The sequence below is a fragment of the Bombina bombina genome, chromosome 4 (assembly GCF_027579735.1).
Source record: "Bombina bombina isolate aBomBom1 chromosome 4, aBomBom1.pri, whole genome shotgun sequence".
Classification (NCBI taxonomy): Eukaryota; Metazoa; Chordata; class Amphibia; order Anura; family Bombinatoridae; genus Bombina; species Bombina bombina.
The window spans coordinates 274,778,139-274,804,079 of record NC_069502.1 but is presented as its reverse complement, the minus strand read 5'-3'; the positions used below and the strand labels follow the sequence as shown (position 1 = coordinate 274,804,079).

At 38.8% G+C, this 25,941-nt stretch overlaps 1 protein-coding gene across 1 annotated transcript in view; it reads left to right on the top strand.

Moving 5' to 3' along the window:
* The window catches only part of LOC128656199 (putative serine protease K12H4.7), a 655,842-nt gene that overhangs the window by 469,054 nt on the left and 160,847 nt on the right, over nucleotides 1-25,941 (top strand). Inside the window, 2 exon segments of the mRNA XM_053709971.1 lie at nucleotides 17,599-17,718; nucleotides 17,720-17,795. Coding sequence (XP_053565946.1) covers nucleotides 17,599-17,718; nucleotides 17,720-17,795 — 196 coding nt within the window.

Here is a 25,941-nt window from a genome sequence, read left to right as displayed (position 1 = left end):
GGAAACCTCAAGAGGCGTGGTTACCAATCAATATTTTAGAACTCCGTGCTATTTTCAGGGCTCTTCAGGTTTGGCCTCTGTTAAAGAGAGATCCATTCATTTGTTTTCAGACAGACAATATCACAACTGTGGCATTTGTCAATCATCAGGGTGGGACTCGCAGTCCCCTAGCTATGAAAGAAGTATCTCGGATGCTTTCTTTCGGCAGAATCCAGGTCTTGTCTAATTTCTGCGGTGCATATCCCAGGTGTAGACAATTGGAAAGCGGATTATCTCAGCCGTCAGACCTTACATCCGGGGGAGTGGTCTCTCCATCCAGATGTATTTTGTCAGATTGTACAAATGTGGGGTCTTCCAGAACTAGATCTGATCAGGTGGAGGTGGTGGATGCTTTAGCAGTTCCTTGGTTTAACCAACTTGCTTATATCTTTCTGCCTCTAGTTCTTCTTCCAAAAGTGATCTCCAAGATCATTATGGAACAATCGTATGTGTTTCTCATAGCATCAGCGTGGTCTCACAGGTTTTCGTTTGCGGATCTTGTTCAAATATCCAGTTGCCAGCCTTGGCCACTTCCTCTAAAACCAGACCTTCTGTTTCAAGGGCTGTTTTTCCATCAGGATCTCAAATCGTTAAATTTGAAGGTATGGAGATTGAACGCTTAGTGCTTATTCATAGAGGTTTCTCTAACTCAGTGATTAATACTATGCTACATGCTCATAAGTCTGTTTAAAAAAGATTTATTATCGAGTTTGGAAGACCTATTTCTTTTAGAAATCCTAGAATTTTAGAGTTTCTTCAGGATGGTTTGGATAAAGGTTAGTCTGCAAGTACTTTGAAGGGACAAATCTCTTCTCTTTCTGTTTTATTTCATAGAAAGATTGCTAAGCTTCCTGATATTCACTGTTTTGTTCAGGCTTTGGTTCGTATCAAGCATGTTATTAAATCAATCTCTCCTTGGATTCTTAATTTGGTTTTGAAGACTTTGCAGGCTCCTCCTTTTGAACCTATGCATGCTTTGGATATTAAACTACTTTCTTGGAAAATGTTGTTTCTTTTGGATATCTCTTCAGCTTGAAGAGTTTCTGAATTGTCTGCTCTCTCTTGTGAGTCTCCTTTTCTGATTTTCCATCAGGATAAGGCTGTTTTGCGGACTTCGTTTAAATTTCTTCCTAAGGTTGTGAATTCTAACAACATTAGTAGGGAAATTGTTGTTCCTTCCTTGTTTCCTAATCCCAAGAATGCTCTTGAAAGATCTTTGCATTCTTTGGATGTTGTAAGAGCTTTGAAATATTATGTTGAAGCTACTAAAGATTTCAGGAAGACTTCTAGTCTATTTGTTGTCTTCTCTGGTTATAGGAAAGGACAGAAAGCTTCTGCCATTTCTTTGGCATCTTGGTTGAAGCTTTTGATTCATAAAGCTTATTTGGAGGTGGGACAGTCCCCACTTCAGAGGATCACAGCTCATTCTACTAGATCAGTCTCCACTTCTCGGGCTTTTAAGAATGAAGCTTCAGTTGATCCGATTTGCAAAGCAGCAACTTGGTCTTCTTTGCATACATTTACTAAATTTTACCATTTTGATGTATTTGTTTCTTCTGAAGCAGTCTTTGGTAGAAAGGTTCTTTAGGCAGCTGTTTCAGTTTGATTCTTCTGCTAATGTTTTAAGTTTTTTTCTTTCTATTTATGAGAAACTTATTTTTTGTGGATTTATTTTTTTCAGCGGTAAAAGGCTGTTTTTATTTTATCCCTCCCTTTCTAGTGACTCTTCTGTGGACTTCCACATTTTGGGTATTTCTATCCCATAAGTCACTAGCTCATGGACTCTTGCCACTTACGTGAAAGAAAACATAATTACTTGATAAATTCATTTCTTTCATATTGGCAAGAGTCCATGAGACCCACCCTTTTTCTGGTGGTTATGATTTCTTGTATTAAAGCACAATTATATTTCCAGTTCCTCTTTTTTGTATGCTTTTTTTTTATCCTTATTTTATCACCCCTCTACTTGGCTATTCATTAAACTGAATTTTGAGTGTGGTGAGGGGTGTATTTACAGGCATTTTGAGGTTTGAGAAACTTTACCACTCCTGGTAGGATTTTATATCCCATATGTCACTAGCTCATGGACTCTTGCCAATATGAAAGAAATTATTTTATTAGCTAAGATCTTACATAAATTATGATATATATATATATATATATATATATATATATATATATATATACATAATTACATGCACTTTTATGTATATTTGATTATAAGTACTATCCACTTCTGCTAATACCTCTCCTTTTAAGTTGATTTTAATCACACCCCTTTCTCTATTTTTTAAAGTGAACCTGTATACCAATCCATACTCCTATATTGGGATAGCTTTTTGTTTTTAAAAGTATATGTGAATATTGCTGTATGCACAGATTTTGTAAATCCAGGATATCGGAAACTCATATACATATAGTGGCACACATAATATGTGTTCTTTCGGGACCCAGCAGAAACTGTAGGTTCTTGCACAAATCATGTAATCGATTTCTACCCTGTAATTATAATGCATTCCACAACAAAGGCTGAAAACCTATGACTAGCTAAACTCTTTTATCCACTTAGAAGAAGTCCACAACGATTCCACCTACATAGAAGTATACGATTTTCTATTTAAACCTACATAGCAACATATTCGTTTAACATGACAACCTAGCCCTTAGAAGCCTGTAATTGGCTATAAAAGAGTCACATGACCGCTGCATCTGACGTGACCACACGTGCCGGAACCAGGTGACTCTGATCCACCAATTAAAGTACACTACCAGTACAATGGGCGTGCCACCTCCCTCTTTTTAAGACCTAAGACTCACAGACGCTAAACCCTCTAAGGAAGAAGAAACAAACCTTTGAAACGCATAATTGACAATTTTTCTCTTAGGCACTTTTTAATATCTGGAAACATGCGAATAGGATACTTGTACCTGAGGCACTTTTTCAGTACCAGACAATTGCGGTTTCGGCATTAAGATCAAACTAAACATATTAGTTTTTTAGACACATTGTAGATACACAATTTTTATTGGAATATTTATCAAGTCTGGATCCACCTGGAACTACGAACATATTTACCTGGGGATACTCTATACACCTACCAATACATACCTCATAGTGTTGACGTTTTAAAACACATGACCTAAACGACTATACTTGGGGGAATAATGCTGACTCTACTTTGATCCAAAAGATAAGACAAATTTAGACTGTTTCTGCCATACTCCAGGAGTTAAGGAAGGCACAACTACCACAGAGTCCATATATCCACCACACCAGAGGTCTCTCCCTCAGAGATGCAGCAATTTACCTCATAGGATTTACCTATGATTACCCTTGTAAAACTGACATTACCCAGGAGCCTGTGAGTAAAGCCTGATGTAAGATCATACTCATTGAGTCACTTCCTCAGACATATATATGATGCACTGTAATTCCCCCTTCACTATCTTTTTTTGCCTCTGCCTGGGGGGTTCACTTGAAGTGGGTGCCAGAAGATTGGTGGGGTGCCCCCTTCAACCCCTCCGGCAGAGGAAAATAAATAGTGTAGATGGGGGAATTATAGTACATTGGACTTTACCCACAGCCACTTGGGTAATGTCCGTTACTTAATTAAAAAACATATACACAAACTTAACCCATTTATATACCCACCAAAGTGCATCTGAAGTGACTGTCCATCAGACAGCGTCTCAAGTGCCCAACAAGAAGTATGGAAGCCCCGGCTAGACCAACATAGAAAAAAAGGCAGAAGATACATTAGAAATACATTGTCATGCAGCGAGTGGGCACAGAAACAGTGAATCAGTATATAATCATTCAAAATAGCATATTGCAACCCTTGTATCATAATTAAAATGTAAAGATCCTACAATTCACCTGCCTAAGAATATCAAGCTCATTAGCACTGTAAAACCTATATGAAACATACATAGGCATGATCAATAATGATAGACTGTAGACCCCCTAAAGGAAGCATTGCAAAGCTAACCACCGTGCTGCCATCAATACTGCAATCTGCACAGGAAATTCAGAGCAGCAAGTAAATAGGCATTTTGTGCAAAATGGTCATGTCATGGCAGATCTGCTGTATATTATTATAGATCATGCGCTTAAGTTACAAAGGGGTGATGATAGAGCGAGGCTTCTATTGCAGAGGGAATCTAAGTTGGTATTTGTATTAAATACCCATATAGTGTGAATACTAAATTTTGATAGCAATATTTCCTTTAGGAGTTGCTTTACAGTCTATCATTATTCATGCTTATGTAAGGTACATATTGGTTTTATGGTTCTGATGAGTTCAATATGCTACTGTATACTGCAGGTGAATTGTAGGTTCCTTTAGGAGTTGCTTTATAGTCTATCATTATTCATGCTTATGTAAGATGCATATAGGTTTTATGGTTCTGATGAGTTCAATATGCTACTGTATACTGCAGGTGAATTGTAGGTTCCTTTAGGAGTTGCTTTATAGTCTATCATTATTCATGCTTATGTAAGGTGCATATAGGTTTTATGGTTCTGATGAGTTCAATATGCTACTGTATACTGCAGGTGAATTGTAGGTTCTGACACAGTTTTAATTATGATACTAGGGTTGCAATATGCTATTGTGAATGATTGTATACTGATTCTTAGTTTCTGCGCCCCCTCGCTGCATGACAATGTATTTCTAATGTGCCTCTTGCTTTTTTTTCTATGTTGGTCTAACTGGAGCTTCCATACTTCTCATTAAATATCTCATTTACAGTGCACCCCGGCTGCTGTTATAAGGATCGTGAGTGCTGGATCTTGTCTCTCTTTTTGTGATATATATATATATATATATATAATGCAAAAAAGAGCGCACTCCCACTCAAACAGCATCTACCAGGGTGCAGGCGGATATAAGTATAAAATTAGAAGAAGGCATACACTCACTGGATTTGTGAAAAAAATACATACATATATATATATATATATATATATATATATATATATATATATATAAAAGGAAGAATTGTGCATATGGCGCAATAACGAACCCTCAGGACAAGTAACAGGATCAATAATAAATGCAGCGCTAATCTATCTACCAGGGTCGGAGAGTACCCACAACCTCCAGCCTAGGTAAGAAAGGATATGTAAAAAATTGAGTTGATAGAAAAAAGGGGGCGCAAATTAAATATATAACGCTGAATATCAGAGATGATAAAATCAGTAATATTAATAATATATTATAATACTAGGATATCGGACCTTTCTGCATGAGTATCGTGGTTCAGCAGAGAAGTAGCTAATGTCTAGTTTCAAATAAAAATAGTAGCAATATAACTCATTGGACTAAAAAGTACAGTGATACTAGTAGTATATATGGTACCCTGTAAAAAAATATTGGTAAATATATTATAACACAAAATACACAGTAGAATGCAGTGATAATAGACAGATATACTAATATCCCTGTTGTAAACTGAGCATAGATTATATGGAAAGCATAAATTACATATCCAATATAATCTAGACACTTTACATAAATCTTAAATGACATTCATAATACAGAAGTCTCTTGATAGATTTTTCTCTTCCAAGTTGTTAAACAGATAATAGAGTTTATCTATCCAGTCCTCAGTGTATTTTGACTGAATAGAAACACCAAAACTCAATATAGAGTATATGCACTTAATATATCACAAAAGCAGTAATATAACGGCCCAGAGCCCGGAGTACAGGTCCCCCTAAGGGTGCCTACTTACACTCCTTGACCTCAATCTATATGAGGTAAGTGCCGCGTAGTGTCAGTAGAAACTTCCTTTGTTCAGCAGCGATCCAGGTAACAGCTTAGAGGACTTGGTCGAAGAGTTTGTCTGTGCTTGTGTTCCACTCTATAGTGATGGTCCCTTGTCGACATGAGCATCCACTGTTGCGAAAAAGGAGTGAAGACTTGCACTCCTACTGGTCGCTGCTCAAGTCACTAATATTACTAGTAGAAGGTAAAATTTGGACTGACCTTTTTCGCTTATTTGAAGGCAGTAGTGCAGCCAGACTTTTTCATTGCTGGAGGTACGCCGTCTGCATCAAACACAGCCACCTCTCTGAGCATGCATAATGTTTGAATACTGGTGCACAGACCCTCCCAGGATATGAGAAAAAACCTTCCCTTTGGGTTGGCCATGGCTCCCAGAATTTTCACAAAAGTGCTAAGGTCCCTTCTGGCGGTTCTACGACCGCGGGGCATAGCAGTGGCGCCTTATCTAGACGACATCTTTATTCAGGCGTCGACTTTCCAGCTAGCCAAGTCTCACACAGACATCGTGTTGGCTTGTATGACATCTCATGGGTGGAAGGTGAACATAAAAAAGAGTTCTCTCTTCCCTCTTACAAGACTTTCCTTCCTAGGGACTCTGATAGACTCGGTAGAAATGAGAATATTTGTGACGGAGGTCAGAAAGTTTAAACTCTTATCCACTTGTCGAGCTCTTCATTCCATTCCTCGGCCATCAGTGGCTCAGTGTATGAAGGTAACCGGACTCATGGTAGCGGCAATGGACATAGTTCCTTTTGCCCGTCTACACCTCAGACCACTGCAACTATGCATGCTCAAACAGTGGAATGGGGATTATGCAGACTTAACTCCTCAACTGCATCTGGACCAGGAGACCAGAGATTCTCTTCTCTGGTGGTTGTCTCAAGACCACCTGTCTCAGGGAATGTGCTTCCGCAGGCCAGAGTGGCTCATTGTAACGACAGATGCCAGCCTGCTAGGCTGGGGTGCAGTCTGGAACTCCCTGAAAGCACAGGGCTTATGGTCTCGGGAGGAAGCTCTCCTCCAGATTAAACATTTTAGAACTGAGAGCGATTTTCAATGCGCTTCAGGCGTGGCCTCAGCTTGCTGCGGCCAAATTCATCAGGTTTCAGTCGGACAACATCACGACTGTAGCTTATATCATAGGGAGACTAAATACACACAGAGAGAAATGCACTCACAGGAACGAACAACCAGCTCAATACCATTGTTAGCCTGTTCTATGTAGCTTATATCAATCATCAGGGAGGAACAAGGAGTTCTCTAGCGATGATGGAGGTAACCAAAATAATCTGGTGGGCAGAGGATCACTCTTGCCATCTCTCAGCAATCTACATCCCAGGAGTAGAGAACTGGGAGGCAGATTTTCTAAGTCGTCAGACTCTTCATCCGGGGGAGTGGGAACTCCATCCGGAGGTATTCGCCCAACTGATTCAGCTATGGGGCACACCAGAATTGGATATGATGGCGTCTCGTCAGAATGCCAAACTTCCTCGTTACGGGTCCAGGTCCCGGGATCCCAAGGCGGTACTGATAGATGCTCTAGCAGTGCCTTGGTCCTTCCATCTGGCTTATGTATTTCCACCGTTTCCTCTCCTTCCACGTCTGGTTGCCAGAATCAAGCAGGAGAGAGCTTCGGTAGTTCTGATAGCTCCTGCGTGGCCACGAAGGACTTGGTATGCAGACCTAGTGGACATGTCCTCGGTTCCACCGTGGACTCTGCCAATGAGGCGGGACCTTCTAATTCAAGGCCCGTTCACGCATCCAAATCTAATTTCTCTGCGTTTGACTGCTTGGAGATTGAACGCATGATTTTATCAAAGCGTGGTTTCTCTGAATCGGTCATTGATACCCTGATTCAGCCTAGAAAGCCTGTCACCAGGAAGATTTAGCATAAGATTTGGCGCAAATATCTTTATTGGTGTTACTCATGGAGTAAGATTAGGATTCCTAGAATACTGTCTTTTCTCCAAGAAGGTTTGGAGAAGGGATTATCTGCTAGTTCTCTTAAAGGTCAAATATCTGCTTTGTCTATTCTACTTCACAAACGTCTGGCAGTTGTCCCAGACGTTCAAACATTTAGTCAGGCTTTGGTCAGAATCAAGCCTGTATTTAAACCTGTTGCTCCGCCATGGAGCCTAAACTTAGTTCTTAATGTTCTTCAAGGGGTTCCGTTTGAACTTATGCATTCCATTCAGTTTTGTTTTTAGTAGCTATCTCTTCGGCTCAAAGAGTTTCTGAGCTATCTGCTTTACAATGTGATTCCCCTTACCTTGTTTACCATGCAGATAAGGTGGTTTTATGTACAAACCTGCGTTTCTTCCTAAGGTTGTTTCTAATAAGAATATCAATCAAGAGATTGTGGTTTCTTCTTTGTGTCCTAATCCTTCATCTAAGAAGGAACGTCTATTACACAATCTTGATGTGGTTCATGCTTTAAAATTCTACTTACAAGCAACTAAAGATTTCCGTCAAACATCTTCTTTGTTATTTATTCTGGTAAGCGGAGAGGTCAAAGGGCTACGGCTACCTCTCTTTCCTTTTGGCTGAAAAGCATCATCCGTTTAGCCTATGAGACTGCTGGACGGCAGCCTCCTGAAAGGATTACTGCTCATTCTACTAGAGCTGTGGCTTCCACATGGGCTTTTAAAAATGAGGCTTCTGTTGAACAGATTTGTAAGGCGGCGACTTGGTCTTCGCTTCATACTTTTTCCAAATTTTACAAATTCGATACTTTTGCTTCTTCGGAGGCTATTTTTGGGAGAAAGGTTCTACAAGCAGTGGTGCCTTCCGTTTAAGGTCCCTGCCTTGTCCCTCCCTTCACCCGTGTCCTAAAGCTTTGGTATTGGTATCCCACAAGTAAGGATGAATCGGTGGACTCGATACATCTTACAAGAGAAAACATCATTTATGTTTACCTGATAAATTTATTTCTCTTGTGATGTATCGAGTCCACGGCCCGCCCTGTTTAAGACAGGCATATATATTTTTATTTTTAAACTTTGTCACCAACTGCACCCTATGGTTTCTCCTTTTTCTTCCTAGCCTTCGGTCGAATGACTGGGGGTGGAGCTAAGGGGGGAGCTATATAGGCAGCTCTGCTGTGGGTGCTCTCTTTGCCACTTCCTGTAGGGGAGGAGAATATCCCACAAGTAAGTATGAATCCGTGGACTCGATACATCACAAGAGAAATAAATTTATCAGGTAAGCATAAATTATGTTTTTTAAATAAATGCTAATAATATCCTTAATAATACTATTTAAGCTATTTACTCTAGTCCATAATTAAAGGGATAGGTAAGTCAAAATTAAACTTTCATGATTCAGATAGAGCATGTAATTTTCAGACACTTTTAATTTTTCTTCTATTTTTAAATGTGATTCGTTCTCTTGTTATCCCTTGTTGAAAAAAGTATATGGACATATTATACACTAGTGGGGGCTGGTATTTGTCTCTTATGATTGGCTAACTTAATGTGTTCTGCTAACTACCAGTAGTACAATGCTGTTCCTTGAGCAAAAGATAACAAGAAAATTAAGCAAATTTGATAATAGAAGTAAATTGAAAAGTAGTTTAAAATTGTATGTTTTAGCCAAATCATGAAAGAACATTTTGGGGTTTCCTGTCCCTTTAAACCCTTAAGGACCAAGGACATACAGGGTACGTCTTACAAAAACTGTCGCTTAATGACCAAGGACGTACCATGTACGTCGTATGTATTTTTAAGCGCTGGAAGTGATCATGATCGCTTCCAGATGCTTTTAGGGTATTGTCGTGATGCCTCGATATTGAGGCATCCTGCAATACCATTTGTTAAGCCTCCGATGCAGAGAGAGACACTCTGTGACCCTCTCTACATCGCCAATGATGGTGCCGATCGTTGGTGGGTGGAAGCCATTGCAGGGAGGCGAGTGGGCAGCCCATCACTGGAAAAATTCCGACCAGTGGGGGCATCTCATTTGCGGGGGAGCATGCGCACGATCACTAGACAAGAAGTGGTGGGAGAGGGAAGGGGGGAATGTTGTCACATAACAAGAAGTGGTGGGAGATGAGGGTGGGAAAGGGATCTGGGGAGGAGGTAGGGTATTGAGGGGGACAGCTACACTACAGAAAAAATGGGATTTAAAAAAAAAAAAAAGGCAAATTTTATTGCAAAGTGGGTACTGGCAGACAGCTGCCTGTACCCAAAATGGTGGCAAATAGAGGGGGGAAGGTTAGGGAGCTGTTTGGGGGGGGGGGTCTCAGGGAGGTTGAGTAGTAAGGAGGGATCCCACACTGCAGAAAATACATAATTAAAAAAAAAAACTTTATTTTTATACTGTCAGACTTTCTGCCAGTACTAAAGATGGCGGTGACAATAGTGAGGTGGGGGAGGAAAGAGAGCTGTTTGAGAGATGTCAGGGAGGGATTAGGGGGTTGGATGTGTCAGGTGGGAGGCTGATCTCTACACTAAAGTAAAAATTATCGCTTCAAGATCCCTAATTAACCCCTTCAATGCTGGGCATAATACAAGTGTGGTGCGCAGTGGCATTTAGCCGCATTCTAATTACCAAAAAGCAATTCCAAAGCCATATATGTCTGCTATTTCTGAATAAAGGGGATCATAAAAAAGCATTTACAACCATTTGTGCCATAATTGCACAAGCTGTTTGTGAATAATTTCAGTGAAAAACCTAAATTTTGTGAAAAAGTTACCAATTATTTTTATTTGATCCCATTTGGCAGTGAAATGGTGGCAGGAAATATACCAAAATGGGCCTAGATCAATACTTTGGGTTGTCTACTAAATAAAAATATATACATGTAAAGAGTTATTCAGGGATTCCTGACAGATATCAGTATTAAAATGTAACTTATGCAAATTTTGAAAAAAAAATGTTTTGGAATTAGGAAAGTGCTACTTGTACTTATTGCCCTATAACTTGCAAAAAAAGCAAAGAACATGTAAACATTGGGTATTTCTAAACTCAGGACAAAATTTAGAAACTATATGTAGAGTGAGACAGAAGAATGCGCCAACATAGTGCAAAAATCAATAAAGTATGACACGCTGATGTTGCAAGTGGTAATATACTCACAAGATGTCAGACACTTGAGAAGTGTCACGATAGCTTTCTGGACCCTTAGAGTCATCCAGCTAACTCCCACTCCTATGTGGTATGATAGTGTATCCAATCCGTCCTCTTTCTCGGGCAGTCTGAATTAACTCAGATGGTAATCAGCACTCCAAAAAACTGTTTTCAGCAGTCAGGGCTACAGATCCACAAGTAAGCTCCAGACCCAAATGTATGATTACACACTAACAGTCCAGACCCGCTGCTGGAAATAGTGTGTACTGGGCAATAATACCGTAAAGGTAAAGATAGATTAAAATAAAGTTTGTGGCAAAAGTCTAAAATCAAATAAAAAAGACTTTGAGCACAACGTTTCTCGGTCTGTACGTGACCGTTTCCTCAGGTGCAAATGTGTATAATACAAACACAGTAGCCACGAACTTATAACACCCTAACCGGCGTCTTGAAAGTCAAACTGCGCTTGCGTGTAGGTGTGTCTGAATTCTGGAAATCAGATTGTTGTCTGGAGCACCAATCGGGTGCTAAATGCTGGACATACCTCTTAAGCATGGCCCTCACAATAATATTGTTATTACAATCTAGCTGGGATCAGTTAACATTACCCAGCCAGTGTTCTGACGCTATTTAGTATGACCAAATATGTGTTGTAGCATGATAAAAACTGCCAGATCGGACATACCTACTGCTACAGCGCATGCACATAAAACATAATTAAAATATACAGACTAACATTAAAAACCAATCCTCCATGTAGATAACACAATGTATAATAATCGGGAGAAATGTAAAACATCCACAGTGATGCAATGCAAAAATCACAAATGGACTATTCAAACTAAAATTCCTAGTTAGTCATTACATAGTAACATGACTGCATACAAAATCATCATCCAAAAATATACATATACAAAAATCTGATTGCAATGTACTCAAAGATAAATATTTAAAAGTATATATAAAAAAGGTTAAACATCCTCAATCTGCACTGAATATGTTTTTCATAGGTACTCATCCTAATAAATCTATAGATGCAGGGAAGGTGTGGTAATATTATAATATTGTAAAACCCTCTATATCAAAAATGGGCAAGTGTATATAGGAGTAACCTACACGGAGTGGCCCTCGGTTAAAGAACTCAATGTAGTGTCCATAGATGGATGTGGCCATACAATAAAATATATATATATATAGCGCAGGGGAAAAATTATTGGTGGGTATAAATATTTAGGATTTGCAATCTAATATACAGTAAATGTATAACTGGAAATTAAATAATATAAAAATATAATAAAGAATTATAATCAAAAATAGCACACTCAGATCCCTCATAACAGGCAATATATGGTAGAATATAAAAATAAAATGGTAAGCCGCTCTCTAAATTGGTCGTTAGTGGGATAGAGGTCATCAAGCCATAAAGCTATCCCTATTATTATTATTAATAGAAAATTAATAAATTATAACTGTGTATAGAACTCCTCTGTAATAAAGCCCCCTATAGTGTCCACATATACGCTGTCTAAAAAATGAATAATTAAGTATCAATTTACCCATATTGCACATACTAATGCAGTTTACCTAAAACCAAAAATTATATATCTGTATATAGAACTCCTCTGTAATTAGGCCCCCTATAGTGTCCACATATACGCTGTCTAAATGCAACATACTTGTAATTGTAATTGTAAATAATAGTATTTCAGTGCCAGTACCTATTAAAGATGACTGGCACAGTGGGCACTCCCAAATGTAAACAGTGACATATACTCAAGTAGATGAGAGTTGTGTGTGGGGTATATAAAGTATAACTAATAGACAACTTCTCCAATTTCCAAGACTCTGATTTTTATTTCTTTTAAAAATCCATGTAATACACGATCATGTGAAGTTCACACTGCATACTTGAAAAACGGCTGCTGCTGACATGTTTCGCCAACTCAGGGCGTAATCATAGCTGCAGTTTAAAACTCAATCAACCTATTTAAGGCAAATGAGAATAGTCTATTGGTTAAAAAACCTATTGATTAACAAGATATGGCTGTAAGGGTTGTTTAACCCTGTATATGCCTATAAACATTGAGGCCCCCATCTGGACTTAAGTTATTAATAATTGAAAGTTAATAACTTGTTTAAATCTTATAGATAGACACAGCCCTAAGTGTTAAAAAACTACTAGGCATAAATTTGTATTTGCAAGGAAAGTAAAAGATACGGGTAAACATTGAACAATATACTCTAGATTTAGAACAATGTATACTAAAGATAAACATAATACCAAAGTTCAATAAACTTGTTAGATGAACAAAAGAACACAATAAATGACAAGGTTCATTTGCTCCAAAAAACTCTGCTAATAAAATCAACCAGTTTTATTGCATTACATCCATTCTACAAACTTTATGAATTACATAAATTTTAGATGAATTTCGTAGAATAAGCAGACAATAGATTACAAAGAAGATGTAGCTTAAAGGTTACTTTAGCCCTATTATATATAGAAACTTTGTAATTATGAAGAAAAATGGGGTGTATAAGATTCATAATAAGATGTTAGATTATGGATACATGTGCAATTAGTGCACATGATCAAGAGATCTTGTTCTGCAGGAGAAGGGAGATGTAAGGAATGACCACTTATTTCCAAAAATTTATCAGGTCATATTCTGAATTCAGCCCAGAGGTACTCTAGTTTGAAGCTTAAAAATCCAATACATCTCCCTCTTCTGCAGCAAACGATCCCGATCGCCCCCTCGTGGTGGGCATAACACCCTTTCTATTGCCTGCCATCTTAAACTACTGATGTCTTTGTTATCACAACGCGCAAATGTTTAACTAGTGTTGTACTTGCTTCACCTGCTTGAATGGTGGATAAATGGTTACGATACGAACCTTTACCTCATTGGTAGTTAAACCTACATATTGCAGGTGACAAAGTATACAGGTAAGAAGATACACCACATAGGTTGAGGTGCACTTCAAACAGCTGTTAATTGGAAACGTGTCACCCGTATCTCTGATTTGAAGATGTTAGACACCATGATATACTCAGACTCGACATTTCTGCCTACATTTGAATAGGCCTTTATGTATTAGCCAAGAACTGGTCGTCTATTGGAATCAGGTAGTGATGAATGGTGACAAAACGTTTGCCAAAGTTTTGGCTCTCCGATACGAACAACCTAAGGCCAGTTCTGACACAGTCCTCAAAGTTTGTCATCCACTGAAAGGAAATTAAAATGTTTCTTAAACAATCTTACATATTTCAGTGTACTGTGTACTGAAATCTTTTACAAAAGTAACACCATGATGTGTATCAGAAACGGTTTCTCTAGGGGGTCCCTGTATAAGGGTATCTCTGTCAAGTTTTGAGACCTGTTCCCTAGCCTTGAGGACAACATGACTTGAATAGACACGCTTTTTTCAACAAGTTACCTAGTTCAAGTGATTGTTCACAAAAGGTATCATTACTGGGTACAATTTCTCCTAACCCTGACAAACTGTCCCTTTGCTACTGCAAACGGTACATGTCGAGGGTGGCAATTGCTAGCATGTAACAGTGCATTACCTGCTGTCGGTTTCCGATAGATACTGCAGATATTTTTCCTTGTTTAGTGCCTTCCAAAGTGATGTCCAAAAAATGAATGGTGTTATCACTTAAAAACAGAGGTAAAATGTATACCAACTGTGTTGGTATTTTAAGGCATCAACATATTCTGAGAATGCTGCGCTCCCACCCTCCCAAATGAGGAGAAGATCATCAATATAGCGTCCATAATAATGGATCTGTTGTCTATGGGAGTTACTATCACCATAGATGTGGGACAGCTCCCACCAACCCATGAATAGGTTGGCATAGGAGGGGGCAAACTTTGCCCCCATAGCTGTCCCACACCTCTGAAGATAGAACTCCCCCTCAAATTTGAAGTAGTTGTGGGTAAGCAGGAAACGCAGTGCACTCTCAGAATGTAATCTTGAAAGTTTCGAATTGAACTCAGAGTAGTTCCTAAGGAAAAAAGAAATTGCTTGTAAGCCTTCCTCATGGGGGGATGGAGGAATACAAAGCAACCACATCAATTGTGGCCCATCTGAAAATACCAAAGTTCCATTCCTTTGATTCAAGTATCTTTATGACATCTTTCGTGTCACCAAGATAGCTGTTTTAGGGACTGTACAAATGGTTGGAGGATTCCATCCATCCATTGAGATACATGTTCAGTTAATGAGCCAATCCCACTAACAATGGGGCGTCCCCTTTACTTCAGTGAGGGACTTGTGTATTTTAGGAAGATGGTGGGAAGATGGGCACTACTGGGTGATCAACACATAGATAGTCAAAGGTGTCAGAATCAAAGTGCCCATCCTCCAAACCATCATCCAAAATGCTCCATAGTTCTCGTTTGTATAGAGAAGTGGGGTCAGCAGGCAAGGGGGTAAAATTGTCTGGTTCCTTAATTGGCGAAAAGCTTCTTGTACAATAGGTGTCTCTATCAAGAACCACAATCGAACCTTCCCTTGTCTGATGAGCGCACTATATATATATAAAAAAAAAAATCCTATCAGGTCCTAAAAAATCTTCAGTTAAAAGCAGCCATATCAATATTTGCATTCAAGCCCGCCAGGAGACAAGGTACGAAGTTTCCATATCCAGAATGTCTCCCTTTGTCTTAAATGCAAATATCTATTTCTACCCCATTTGGGGTTAACCTGCTCTAGTGTAAAAATGCAAAACGAATGCACCAACATGACAATGGGTTGACGTGTCTAGGGCACTATGGTTTTAAAATATTCTTACTGATATTCCTCTTGTGTTCACCCCATCTTTTCTTAAGGGGTCTTGAGGTTCTCCCCACATACTGTACCCCACAGCTACACTCTAGCATGTAGACTACAAACGCTGAATCGCACGTAAAGTGTGTTTTAATGCAAAATTTTTCCTTACTAACATATGATACAAATTCAGTTCTCTTACTATTCGTGTGTTCACAAAGACCACAGTTTGGCCCTATTGCATTTAAAAAAACCCGGTTTACCCAGGATTCTATTGCCATATCTAGTATTATAATCTAATGTTCTTGTTGCCAGCTGGGAGACTCTTCTTCATTACAATCTTGCTAGGAGCCAACATGTTTTTAATGTTGGGCCCGTCTACATGTACAAACTGGCGAATTCCCTATACTGTCCCCTCTAGAGAGGGTCCCCTGTCAGAATGTGCCAATATTTACCTAAAATTTTATTGATCCCTATTATGATTATTGCTATATTGTGTTATAAATCTAACATTCCTGATTTCCAGATTCATTAATTTTTAACTAAAGTGTCTTTCTTTTTCTTAATAAAAATTTCCTCTCTGTATTTGTTTCTCGCACTCGTGTAACTTTTTTCTAGCAGATCTTTGGGGTAGTGTTTTCTCAAGGAACCTCTTTTTCAATATAGTAGCCTGATCATCAAAAGTTTCTAAGTCAGTGCAATTCCTGCGAATCCTGCAGAATTGATTATAAGGGATGTTTTTCTTCCATGGTAGATGATGATTGCTTTTATAGTTCAAATAACTATTAGCATCCACTGACTTAAAGAAAGTTTTTTATTTTATTTGATTTATAATCATTATTTTATTTTTTGATGTCATGCATGCACTAGCAATACGACCTTTGGCGCACTGATTTTTATTTTTGTTTTTGTTACTATAAAATTTAGAAACTACTTAGCATGGATGTTTTTGGTGGTTGTAGATGTTGTAACAGATTTTGGGGGTCAAAAGTTAGAAAAAGTGTGTTTTTTTTTAATTTTTTCTTCATATTTTATATTTTTTTATAGTAAATTATTAAGACTATGATGAAAGTAATGGTATTTTTAGAAAGTCCATTTAATGGCGAGAATATGGTATATAATGTGTGGGTACAGTAAATGAGTAAGAGGAAAATTACAGCTAAACGCAAACACTGCAGAAATGTAAAAATAACACTGTTCCCCAAACGGTAAGAAAATTGAAAAATGGTCTGGTCACTAAGGGGTTTACTTTGAAAAATACGAAAGATTTTCTGTTTTAATAAAAGTTTAAATTTGCCCTCCCCCTGCTGTGGTAATTTTGTTGTAAAAAAATATTTTTGTTTACAGTATGTAACAGCCACAGGTAATAAATAGTTATATTTAGCAGTTTATATAGTTTTAGTTCAGTATAGTTTTTTACTTGTGCAATTATTTAAAGCGAAAGTTGGCACCAGAATTTTTGTTGTTTAAAAAGATAGATAATCCCTTTATTACCCATTCCCTAGTTTTGCATAACCAACACAGTTATATTAATACACTTTTTACCTCTGTCATTACCATGTATCTAAGCCTCTGCAAACTGCCCACTTATTTCAGTCTTTTGACAGACTTGCATTTTAGCCAATCAGTGCTCACTCCTAGGTAACCTTACGTGCGTAAGCTCAATGTTATCTATATGAAACACATGAACTAATGCCCTCTAGTGGTGAAAAATTTGTCAAAATGCTTTCAGATTAGAGGTGGGCCTTCAAGGTCTAAGAATTAGGCATATGCACCAGGGATGTAGAATAGTTGCAGCCTTCAGAATGACCATTTTTGCCGGATAAATGTAGCATTTTCAACAAACTTTGATGGCAGTTTTATTGCTTACTTTATGCTGTGTCCAAATAGCCCCTTTCCTAATTTATTATTTTTTCCTTTCTTTATTCAGGGTGTGAAAGGCACAAACATGACAATTCAGGTTGTGTGTGATATCATGGCAGACCTATCAATTGGGGCTCCATATGACAGATATGTTGCTGTAATTCAATCACTCTTGAAAGCTCATCAGAGAAAAGTGTATTGATGCAAATTACAAGAAATATATTGAAAAGATGAGCAACACCAGCTGGGAAGGATCTACTGGAGGTAAATGAGTATTACATTTTCCAAAATATTTGAAGGGACTGTGAAGACAGAAATTTAAACTTTCATCATTCAGATAGATCACGCAATTTTCCAGTTTCTATTATCTAATTTGTTTGGTTCTATTGGTATTTTTGTTGAAAATCATACCTAGGCTCTGGAACAGCAATCTGATATATATCTGGGAAGGTTTTGTTCAAACTTATCTGCACAAAATAGCTTGCATGAATACCAATTACAAGGTTATTAAACTGATAACTATCTAATTAAATGCTCAAACCTAAAGAAACAGTCACAATGTTCCTACTGGGTTAAAAATATTAATTCATTACATTTTAGTTGTATTACAACAAAAATAGAGAAGCCTTGTAATTTAGTTTCTCTTTTTTAAACTAGGAGAATCAAGATGATCCTAGGTATTGTATTCATAAATAATCAAATGGAAAATAAACGAACACTATAAGCCCTATTTTAATATTATATTGATGCTTGCAGACTTACAGGGACATAAATAGGTGAAAAATTACATATGGTTATTTAGTTAGAGCATGTAATCTCTTTCGTCAGATGGTCGATCACATGTGGGAAATACTCTTCCTGACCCCTAGGAGGAGAAGGCAAAAGATACCTCAACACACCAGAGATTTAATTCCCTCCACTTCCCATGATTGTCAGTCATTTTCTTTTGCCTGCTTGTAGAGGAGTGAGGTGAAAGCTAATTGCACATCTCATTGGTTGAAAGGGGAATGTACCCCTTTACACAGGTTACTTTTATGCCTCAGATCGTTTAGACAAGGAGTTATTGGCCAGGCAATGAAAGTTCTTTTCTTAGTCAGACTGATTTGTCATAAACAGGTATTTGGCAAAGAGGGGCGATTTCTGTCTCTGCTGCAGTTAGGCATACTGTACCATTAAGGACGGCCTAGAATATAAATTATGCCTTAATGGCATTGGTCTGTGTTAGCTCTGTGTTTGTAGCATGTGGTTGCTTGTGCATTTAGTTGATGGCTCTTATTCTGGCAATTACTATTTTGATTACTGGTTTGACTTCTGCTTCCCCTGACTGTGCCTCTGTTTAACCTTTTGTTTGGAAGGATTTGATTTATTAACTTTAGCTTGTTTTTTTACTATGCAGCCATTTAATGATTTTGTACTGTTGATCACTGGGAGACTTTGACTGTCTGACTTAGATTACCTTTACCTGAATACCTCTGCTATCAGAAGATCTGCATTAAGTAATTTTTGCAAGTTGTATTTGTCTGGGATGGCGAGACTAAACTTTTACAAAGGTATGTTTTTCTTTGATATTCAAATTAAAAAACGTACTAAAGAGAGTTCAGGTGCTAAGTTTAGTCCCATGGCTCTATTACCCCTGGTCTCTATTGAAGCACTGTGTTAACGTTCAGTGCCTCATTAAGGGGCTTGTGGTGAGCTAGCCTCTCAACATTTTATTTCAGCTTGTTACATTTTGGAGTAACAGCACTCCAGCTGACACTGAGAAGACGTGTGCTCAGACAGGAAAACGGTTTGCTGTTTGTTACAATATCCCTGGTGAAATGTGTACTTGTACAACCCACCCCTGGTCTACAGTGAGCTGCTCCTTGTGGATCCACAGCCCTACCCAGGTGAAATGTAGACTTGTCCACCAATCCTCTGGTCCTATAGTGAGCTGCTCCTTGTGGATCCCACAGCACTCTCCAGGTGAAATGTGGATTTGTCCACCAATCCCTTGGGTTGTAGATGCTGTTATTTATTTAGATCCTTGACATCATGCTTGCACTGCCATGGGTGGGCTTATCTACTGGAAGCAACTTGCTACAGCTGAGGTAAACACAGTGGACGAAGGTGCTGAGAGGTAAGTATTTGCCTAATCTAACCCCAACAGCTATTAGTATAAACATGTAACACATGCTTCACATAGTATGTGGACATATATTTGTACATCACACACGGAATACTATCAGTTTACAACTATTTTTTTTTTTTTTTTTTTAAGGTTGCTTTAAATTTAGCACTGTTTGCTTAGCATGCTCAGTTGCTTCTGAGCTGTACATAGTATATTTTCCTTCACCTGTGTGCTAATTTCTTCTTGTTCTTGTTTGGGTTCTGGCTTTAGCATTCACTGCTAGCGACAGGTGTTGGCTAAGGTTAATAATTTAGCTTGGCTTTGTTCATGGCTTTTTGTGATATAATCCGTTCCTGTGTTGCTGTAACCTATTCAGTGTGTAAGGAATGCTCTCAGGACCATTGGAGGTGGTAACGCACACTCATCAACAGAGCTTGGTTTCAACTTTGGGGTAACACATTTCTTTTAACCCTTAATGTGCTGTTATATGCTATTAAGCATTTTACTGTTTTGCACAGTTTCTTGGTGCATATTTAACGTTATTATTGTTACTGTTTCTATCTTGAGGATTAATCAGTATTACATTGCACCTTTTCTTCCCTTCGGGCTACACTATTTGTGTGATTTATACTGCTTATTTTCTTTAGTCTATCTCTGATAATTAAGGTATTTCTTTTCTGGTACTATGGAGGAAACTGGTGCATCTCAGGTCTCTGGGTCGCTTTAGCTGATGGTCTAGAAGGGAGACAGACCTTCTGATACTTTAATACCTTCCAGTTTGTTTTACTTTGGAAGGATTCTCAGGTGTGCCTCCCCACCCCCCTCCACACTGATGATTCTATTTCTAATCGTAAACTAGGTTTACTGCAAAAGTGATTTTACGCAATTTAAAGTTTCTCCCAGGATAGTTCATCTGAACTTTCTCCAAGACGTATGGATTGTATGCGCTCTGCTATATAGTGAGGTTTTAGATTGCTTGCCTAAAGTGGTGTTAAGAGCAGATGTTTGCAAGTACTTTAAGGTGATCCTCTTTGGACTTTAGATCATCAGGGACTTCTGTTTAGGAGCAGCCACTCTAAGTTACCCTTTGATGATAGAAGTGGTCTTCTGACCTCTCAGAACTCTATTTCTGAGATAGTCTCTCTGAGTCTCAGGGCCCTACTACTGTGGAAGAGGTTGGACTACTTTAATTTCAGGTCTTGAGCATATTCATGCTTTTATTTGCGGGAAGTTTTAATTTCTTTAGAGGTGGAGGATTTTCCTGTAGCAGTTCAGCAGCCCTTTAAGAGGATTAATACCTAGCAGCCTTTCTTTTTTTTGCTTTGCCTGATTACATTTTTTTACTTATTTCTAAGGAATGGAAGTTTAAATCTGTTTCCTCTTCCTCTTCCTTCTATTAATAAAGAGATTTGGGAAACTGTTCCTATGGTAGATGCAGCTATTGCTACTCTCACCGGGGTTATAACAATATGCCTTTGGAGGAAGGTTCCTCTTTAAGTATCTTTTAGCTAGAAAAATGAAGGATTTCATAGGGGATCCTTTAACCCTTCAGGATGGGTGCCAGTGTTTACATCAGAACTTCTTTCTGATCATAAACAGTAAGAAGGAAACGGAAGCAACGATCTCGCAATTCCAATGCTGGGATCGAATCTTGGCGGACTGCCTACAATGGTGAATGTTTTTTGTTTATTTTAAGCAAGAAGGTGCAGGACGCCAAAACAGTTAGAATGTTCCCTGCCGTCCCATGGGGCGTGAAAGGGTTAAGTGCAGGTTTTACACAGGAAGACAAGTTCTAAACAAGACTTCAATACAAAAGGAACAAGCAGGGGGACAAAGTCTAGAGAAAACAGGCAGAGATCAGGGAATCGGATAATGACATAGATACAAGCAAACAGGAGCTGGAAACTGGAGAAACTGTCAGTAATATCCAAGCAATTTTGTTAGTGTGAGCTGCAGAGGTTTTTAAGGGAAGGACCTCTTCTCTAGGAGTGGCCAGTAGGATGAGATGCCAATACAAGGTATAGATCCTCTGTAAGTGAATGCAGTTGTAATTTTTTTGCAGTGCCTCACTTTCACCACATAGAATGGTGGTGCTGGCATTCCCTTCTGTATACTGTTGTGCAGTAGGTTTCAAGCTTGGGGACTCGATTCATAGCAAAATGGACAGTGATGTAGCATATAAACGAGAGGAACCTCAAGGTGAGTGGCTGACACACTGGGCAAACAGACAAAGGATGGACAAGAAGCAAATCTGACAGAGGGCACAACAGATTGAACCAATCCCTGCTCAGTGCAGCAGCAACAGATGCTATATTTCTTTTTATGTGAGTATTTGGAGTTAGTCCATGACAATTTGGGGTGCATCAGTAGAAATGATTTGGATTAATGATGAGATGCTGCATTAGTTGTTTTAGCTAGATGAGCTTTGTGGCTTAAGTCTTGGTCTGCTGATTATAGTTTCTAAGCACAGACTGTGGTCTCTCCCTTTCCAGGGTAAATTTCTGCTTGGGCTTGATGCTCTCATTGGCATAGTCACAGGGGGAAAGGGAACTTTTCTGCCCCTGGAAAAGAAATCTAAGTATATGCTTAGATCTGCTGGGCTTTTTCATGTCTTTCGGCTATCTAAGGCTCAGGAAAGATTCCCCCTCTATGCAATCTTCAGTGCTCTGCAGAGTGGGCCTGACCTCCAGCACAAATCTTTTCTGAGATTTATTTCAGATGATGTCACAGCAGTGGCTTTTGTAAATCAGGGAAGGACTCACAATTCTTTAGTGATGAGGAAAATGTCCCACATAATCAGTTGAGCAGAGTGTAATCATTGCATGATTTCTGTCATCCACATTCCGGGTGTGAAAAATTGAGAGGCACACTTTCTTAGTTGCCAGTCTCTTCACCCAGGGTAATGGTTTCTGAATCAAGAAGTGTTTGACCAAATTTTGAGATGCTTGGGGTCTAGCAAAGATAGATCTCATGGGCCCTCTCATTTGAATTTACAAACTGCCTCAGTATCATGCCAGGCCCTGAACCCTTGGGTCTGATAGATGCCCTAGTGGTTCCCTGGTTGTTCAGCCTAATTTAAATTTTTCCTCGATTTGTATTGCTATCCAGAGTGATAGCCAGAATCAAGTAGGGACAAGCTTCAGCAATTCTGTGTCCTCCTGCCTTGGCTGCTTCTAAGAAAGGATCTTCTATCTTAAGGCTTAGTCAGGCTAGGAAACTTGTTACCAGACCATAAGGGTCTGGAAAACCTTTTTTTGCATGGTGTTCTCATAAAGGTTTTCGCTAGAATTCTTTTAGAATTCCTTATGTGCTTGAGTTCCTGCAGGAAGGTTTATATAAAGGTTTGCAGCTTTTTCGCTTAAGGGTCAGACTTTTTTATCTTTTGGTTTTGTTTTGTAAGAAAATTGCTAAATATTCCTGATTTTCAGGCCTTTGTTCAAACTCTAATCAGAATTAAACTAGTTATTTGTCCAGATTCTTCTCCTTCTTAATATTAAGGAGGGTTCTCCAAACTTTCTTTTTAGCTGATGCATGGTTTAGAGTAGACCTTAAGCTTTTGTCCTGGAAAGTTTTTTCTTCTAGCTATAACTTTAGCTAGGAGGGTTTCTAAACTTTCTTTGGCAGTTTTTGCTTAAAGCTTTAATTTTGCAGTGCTTATTTAGTTGTGGTGAAAACTCCCCCTGAGCGCATTACTTCTCATTCCACTAGCGCAGTAGCTTCTTCTTGGGCCTTTCAGATTTGTAAGGCAGCTACTTGGGTTGTCTTTGCACACTTTTCTTTCCAATGGCATGGAGAGTCCACAAAAACATTCTATTTACTAGTGGGATATTCATTCCTGGCCAGCAGGAGGCGGCAAAGAGCACCCAACAGAGCTGTTTAAAGTGAAGGTAAACTTTGGTCAATGAAAGCCCGTTTTTTTAAAATACTATTAAAAACAGGGGCACTTTCATTCATCAAAGTTTACAAAAGCAGCCAATTCAATTTAAAAATGTACCTCTCTTTCTTTGCACAGCCAGAGCAGCGTCCCCCACCCGGAGATCCTCTCTTCACACGCCATCAATGACTAATCCAGCTTCCTCCAATCATGGCTTTCCCCCCAGGGTAGTCATTGCCTGAGTCCATGCCGTGATTGGAGGAAGCTGGATTAGTCATTGGATGTTGTGTGAAGGGAGGATCTCCGGGTGGGGGAAGCTGCTCTGGCTGTGAAAAAAACATATGTACGTTTTTAATCAAAACGTCTGCCTTCTAAACTTTGATGAATGAAAGTGCCCCTGTTTTTAATAGATATTTTAAAAAAATGGGCTTTCATTCATCAAAGTTTGCCTTCACTTTGAGTATCACTTCCTTACCCATAACCCCCATTCATTCTCTTTGCCTTGATCACAGGAGGATGGCAAAGATGGTGTCTGAAGATTTGAATCCTTTTAATGGGTACTTTTTCCTGCAAACAAGGATTGGGGCTATGCTGTGTCCATGTCAATCTCTTTGGTTAGAGTAATATTGACTTTTAGCTGTTAGAAGACGGCGCGAGGTAATCTTTGCTTAAACCTTCTAACATTAATTTCTACCCCTATTATAGAAAGCCCAGAGTTGGTTACTATGTTCTTTCTTTTCTATAGGTTCCTGGTAGATATGGTGAAGCTGCCGCACCTCAGAAAACAGCTCCTGCCTGACAGAGCAGGATCCACATTTAAGTGTTTTCCTTTCTAGGTTTGAAGGTACCGGCACTATAGGGGTTAAATCCTTGTGGAAAGTATTTAAATCTGTTTTAGGGGCACTGCTTTTATATGAAAAGAGGCATCATTTTCTCCAACATTGGTGTGTCCGGTCCACGGCGTCATCCTTACTTGTGGGTATTTTTTTCGCCTTTGAAGGTAAATACTTTCTCCAAAGATGTGGTACGGCGATGGGGGCCAAATATGCCCCCTCGTATGCCAACTTATACCTTGGGAAATCGGAACAATACCACATCTTTGGAGATGGTAATCCTTTCAAATCGTCTATCTGTTTTTATCAGAGATATATAGACGACCTTTTATTGATATGGTCTGGACCGAAAACACAAATTCCTTCTTTTGTAGAATATCTCAACACTAATGACCTTAGTCTCTGCTTTACTTTTGTCTCAGACTCTAGGTCCATCAACTACCTAGACTTGACTCTCACTGGAGATGCCAAGGGACCTATACACACTACAGTTTTACCGTAAGCCTATTACAGGCCAATACCCTCCTGCATGCGTCAGTTGTCATCCGTCTAATACTGCTTCTGCAGTAGCTAAGGGACAATTTGTCCGCTTAAAAAGGGAATTGCAGTTTGACATCGGATTACATCAAGGAGGCTAATAGTCTTGAAAAGAGGCTTAAGGGATAGAAAGTTACACTCGCACACATATAAAAAAACAGCCAGACACAAAGGTAGACAAATGGACAGAAACAACCTTGTTATGTGACAAACCAAATAAGTGTTCTGAGATTCACAATAAAGTCCACTTTGTGACGACTTTCAGTGAACAATGTTCACAGATCTGCACCATTATCCAAGAAAACATTTCCCCTTACTTGCCGCGACGATAAATTACAAGAGACGGTTAAAAATGGTTCAGATGTTCCTATAAAAAGTGTCCCCACGCTTGCATCTATCCTGGCCCCTACACAACTCAAACAAACACAAAATTCTACCGCTCATGGTTACAACATTTGGGGATGTATAAATGTGGGCCACCGCAGATGCAAGCCCTGTGACTATGTCCTTACTACTCCTACATTCTCCTCTACAGTCACTGGTCAGACTTATCCCATTAAGACATGTCTTAACTGTCAAAGAGTACCTATGTGGGTGTGTACCTAATTTTGTGCACAGCGTGCAAGGTGCAATACATAGGGTTGACTCTAGGGATGTCAACTCTAGAATTAGGGAACATTTTCTACCATATCCAAAGGGAAATCGTCTACCCCATTGGTCCAACACTTTGTCCACTAAACATAAAAGCAGTTTTAGACCACTTTTAGATGGGCAGCTATAGAAAAAGCTAAAATTCCTAATAGAGGAGGTAACTAGATGAGACGCTGGCCAAAAGAGAGGTGTTCTGGATCTTTACCTTCAAAACCAGACTCCCTTGGGTTTTTAAACTCAAAATATGATCTAATCAACTTCTGGGAATAATTTCATGAGTCCCTTAATATCCCATCACCACTCACATGCAACCATATATATATTTTTCAAATTGAGAGTAAATTTATTTTACTATATACTCCCTTATTAATAAGAAAGTGATTGTATTATTATTATCAATAATCATGT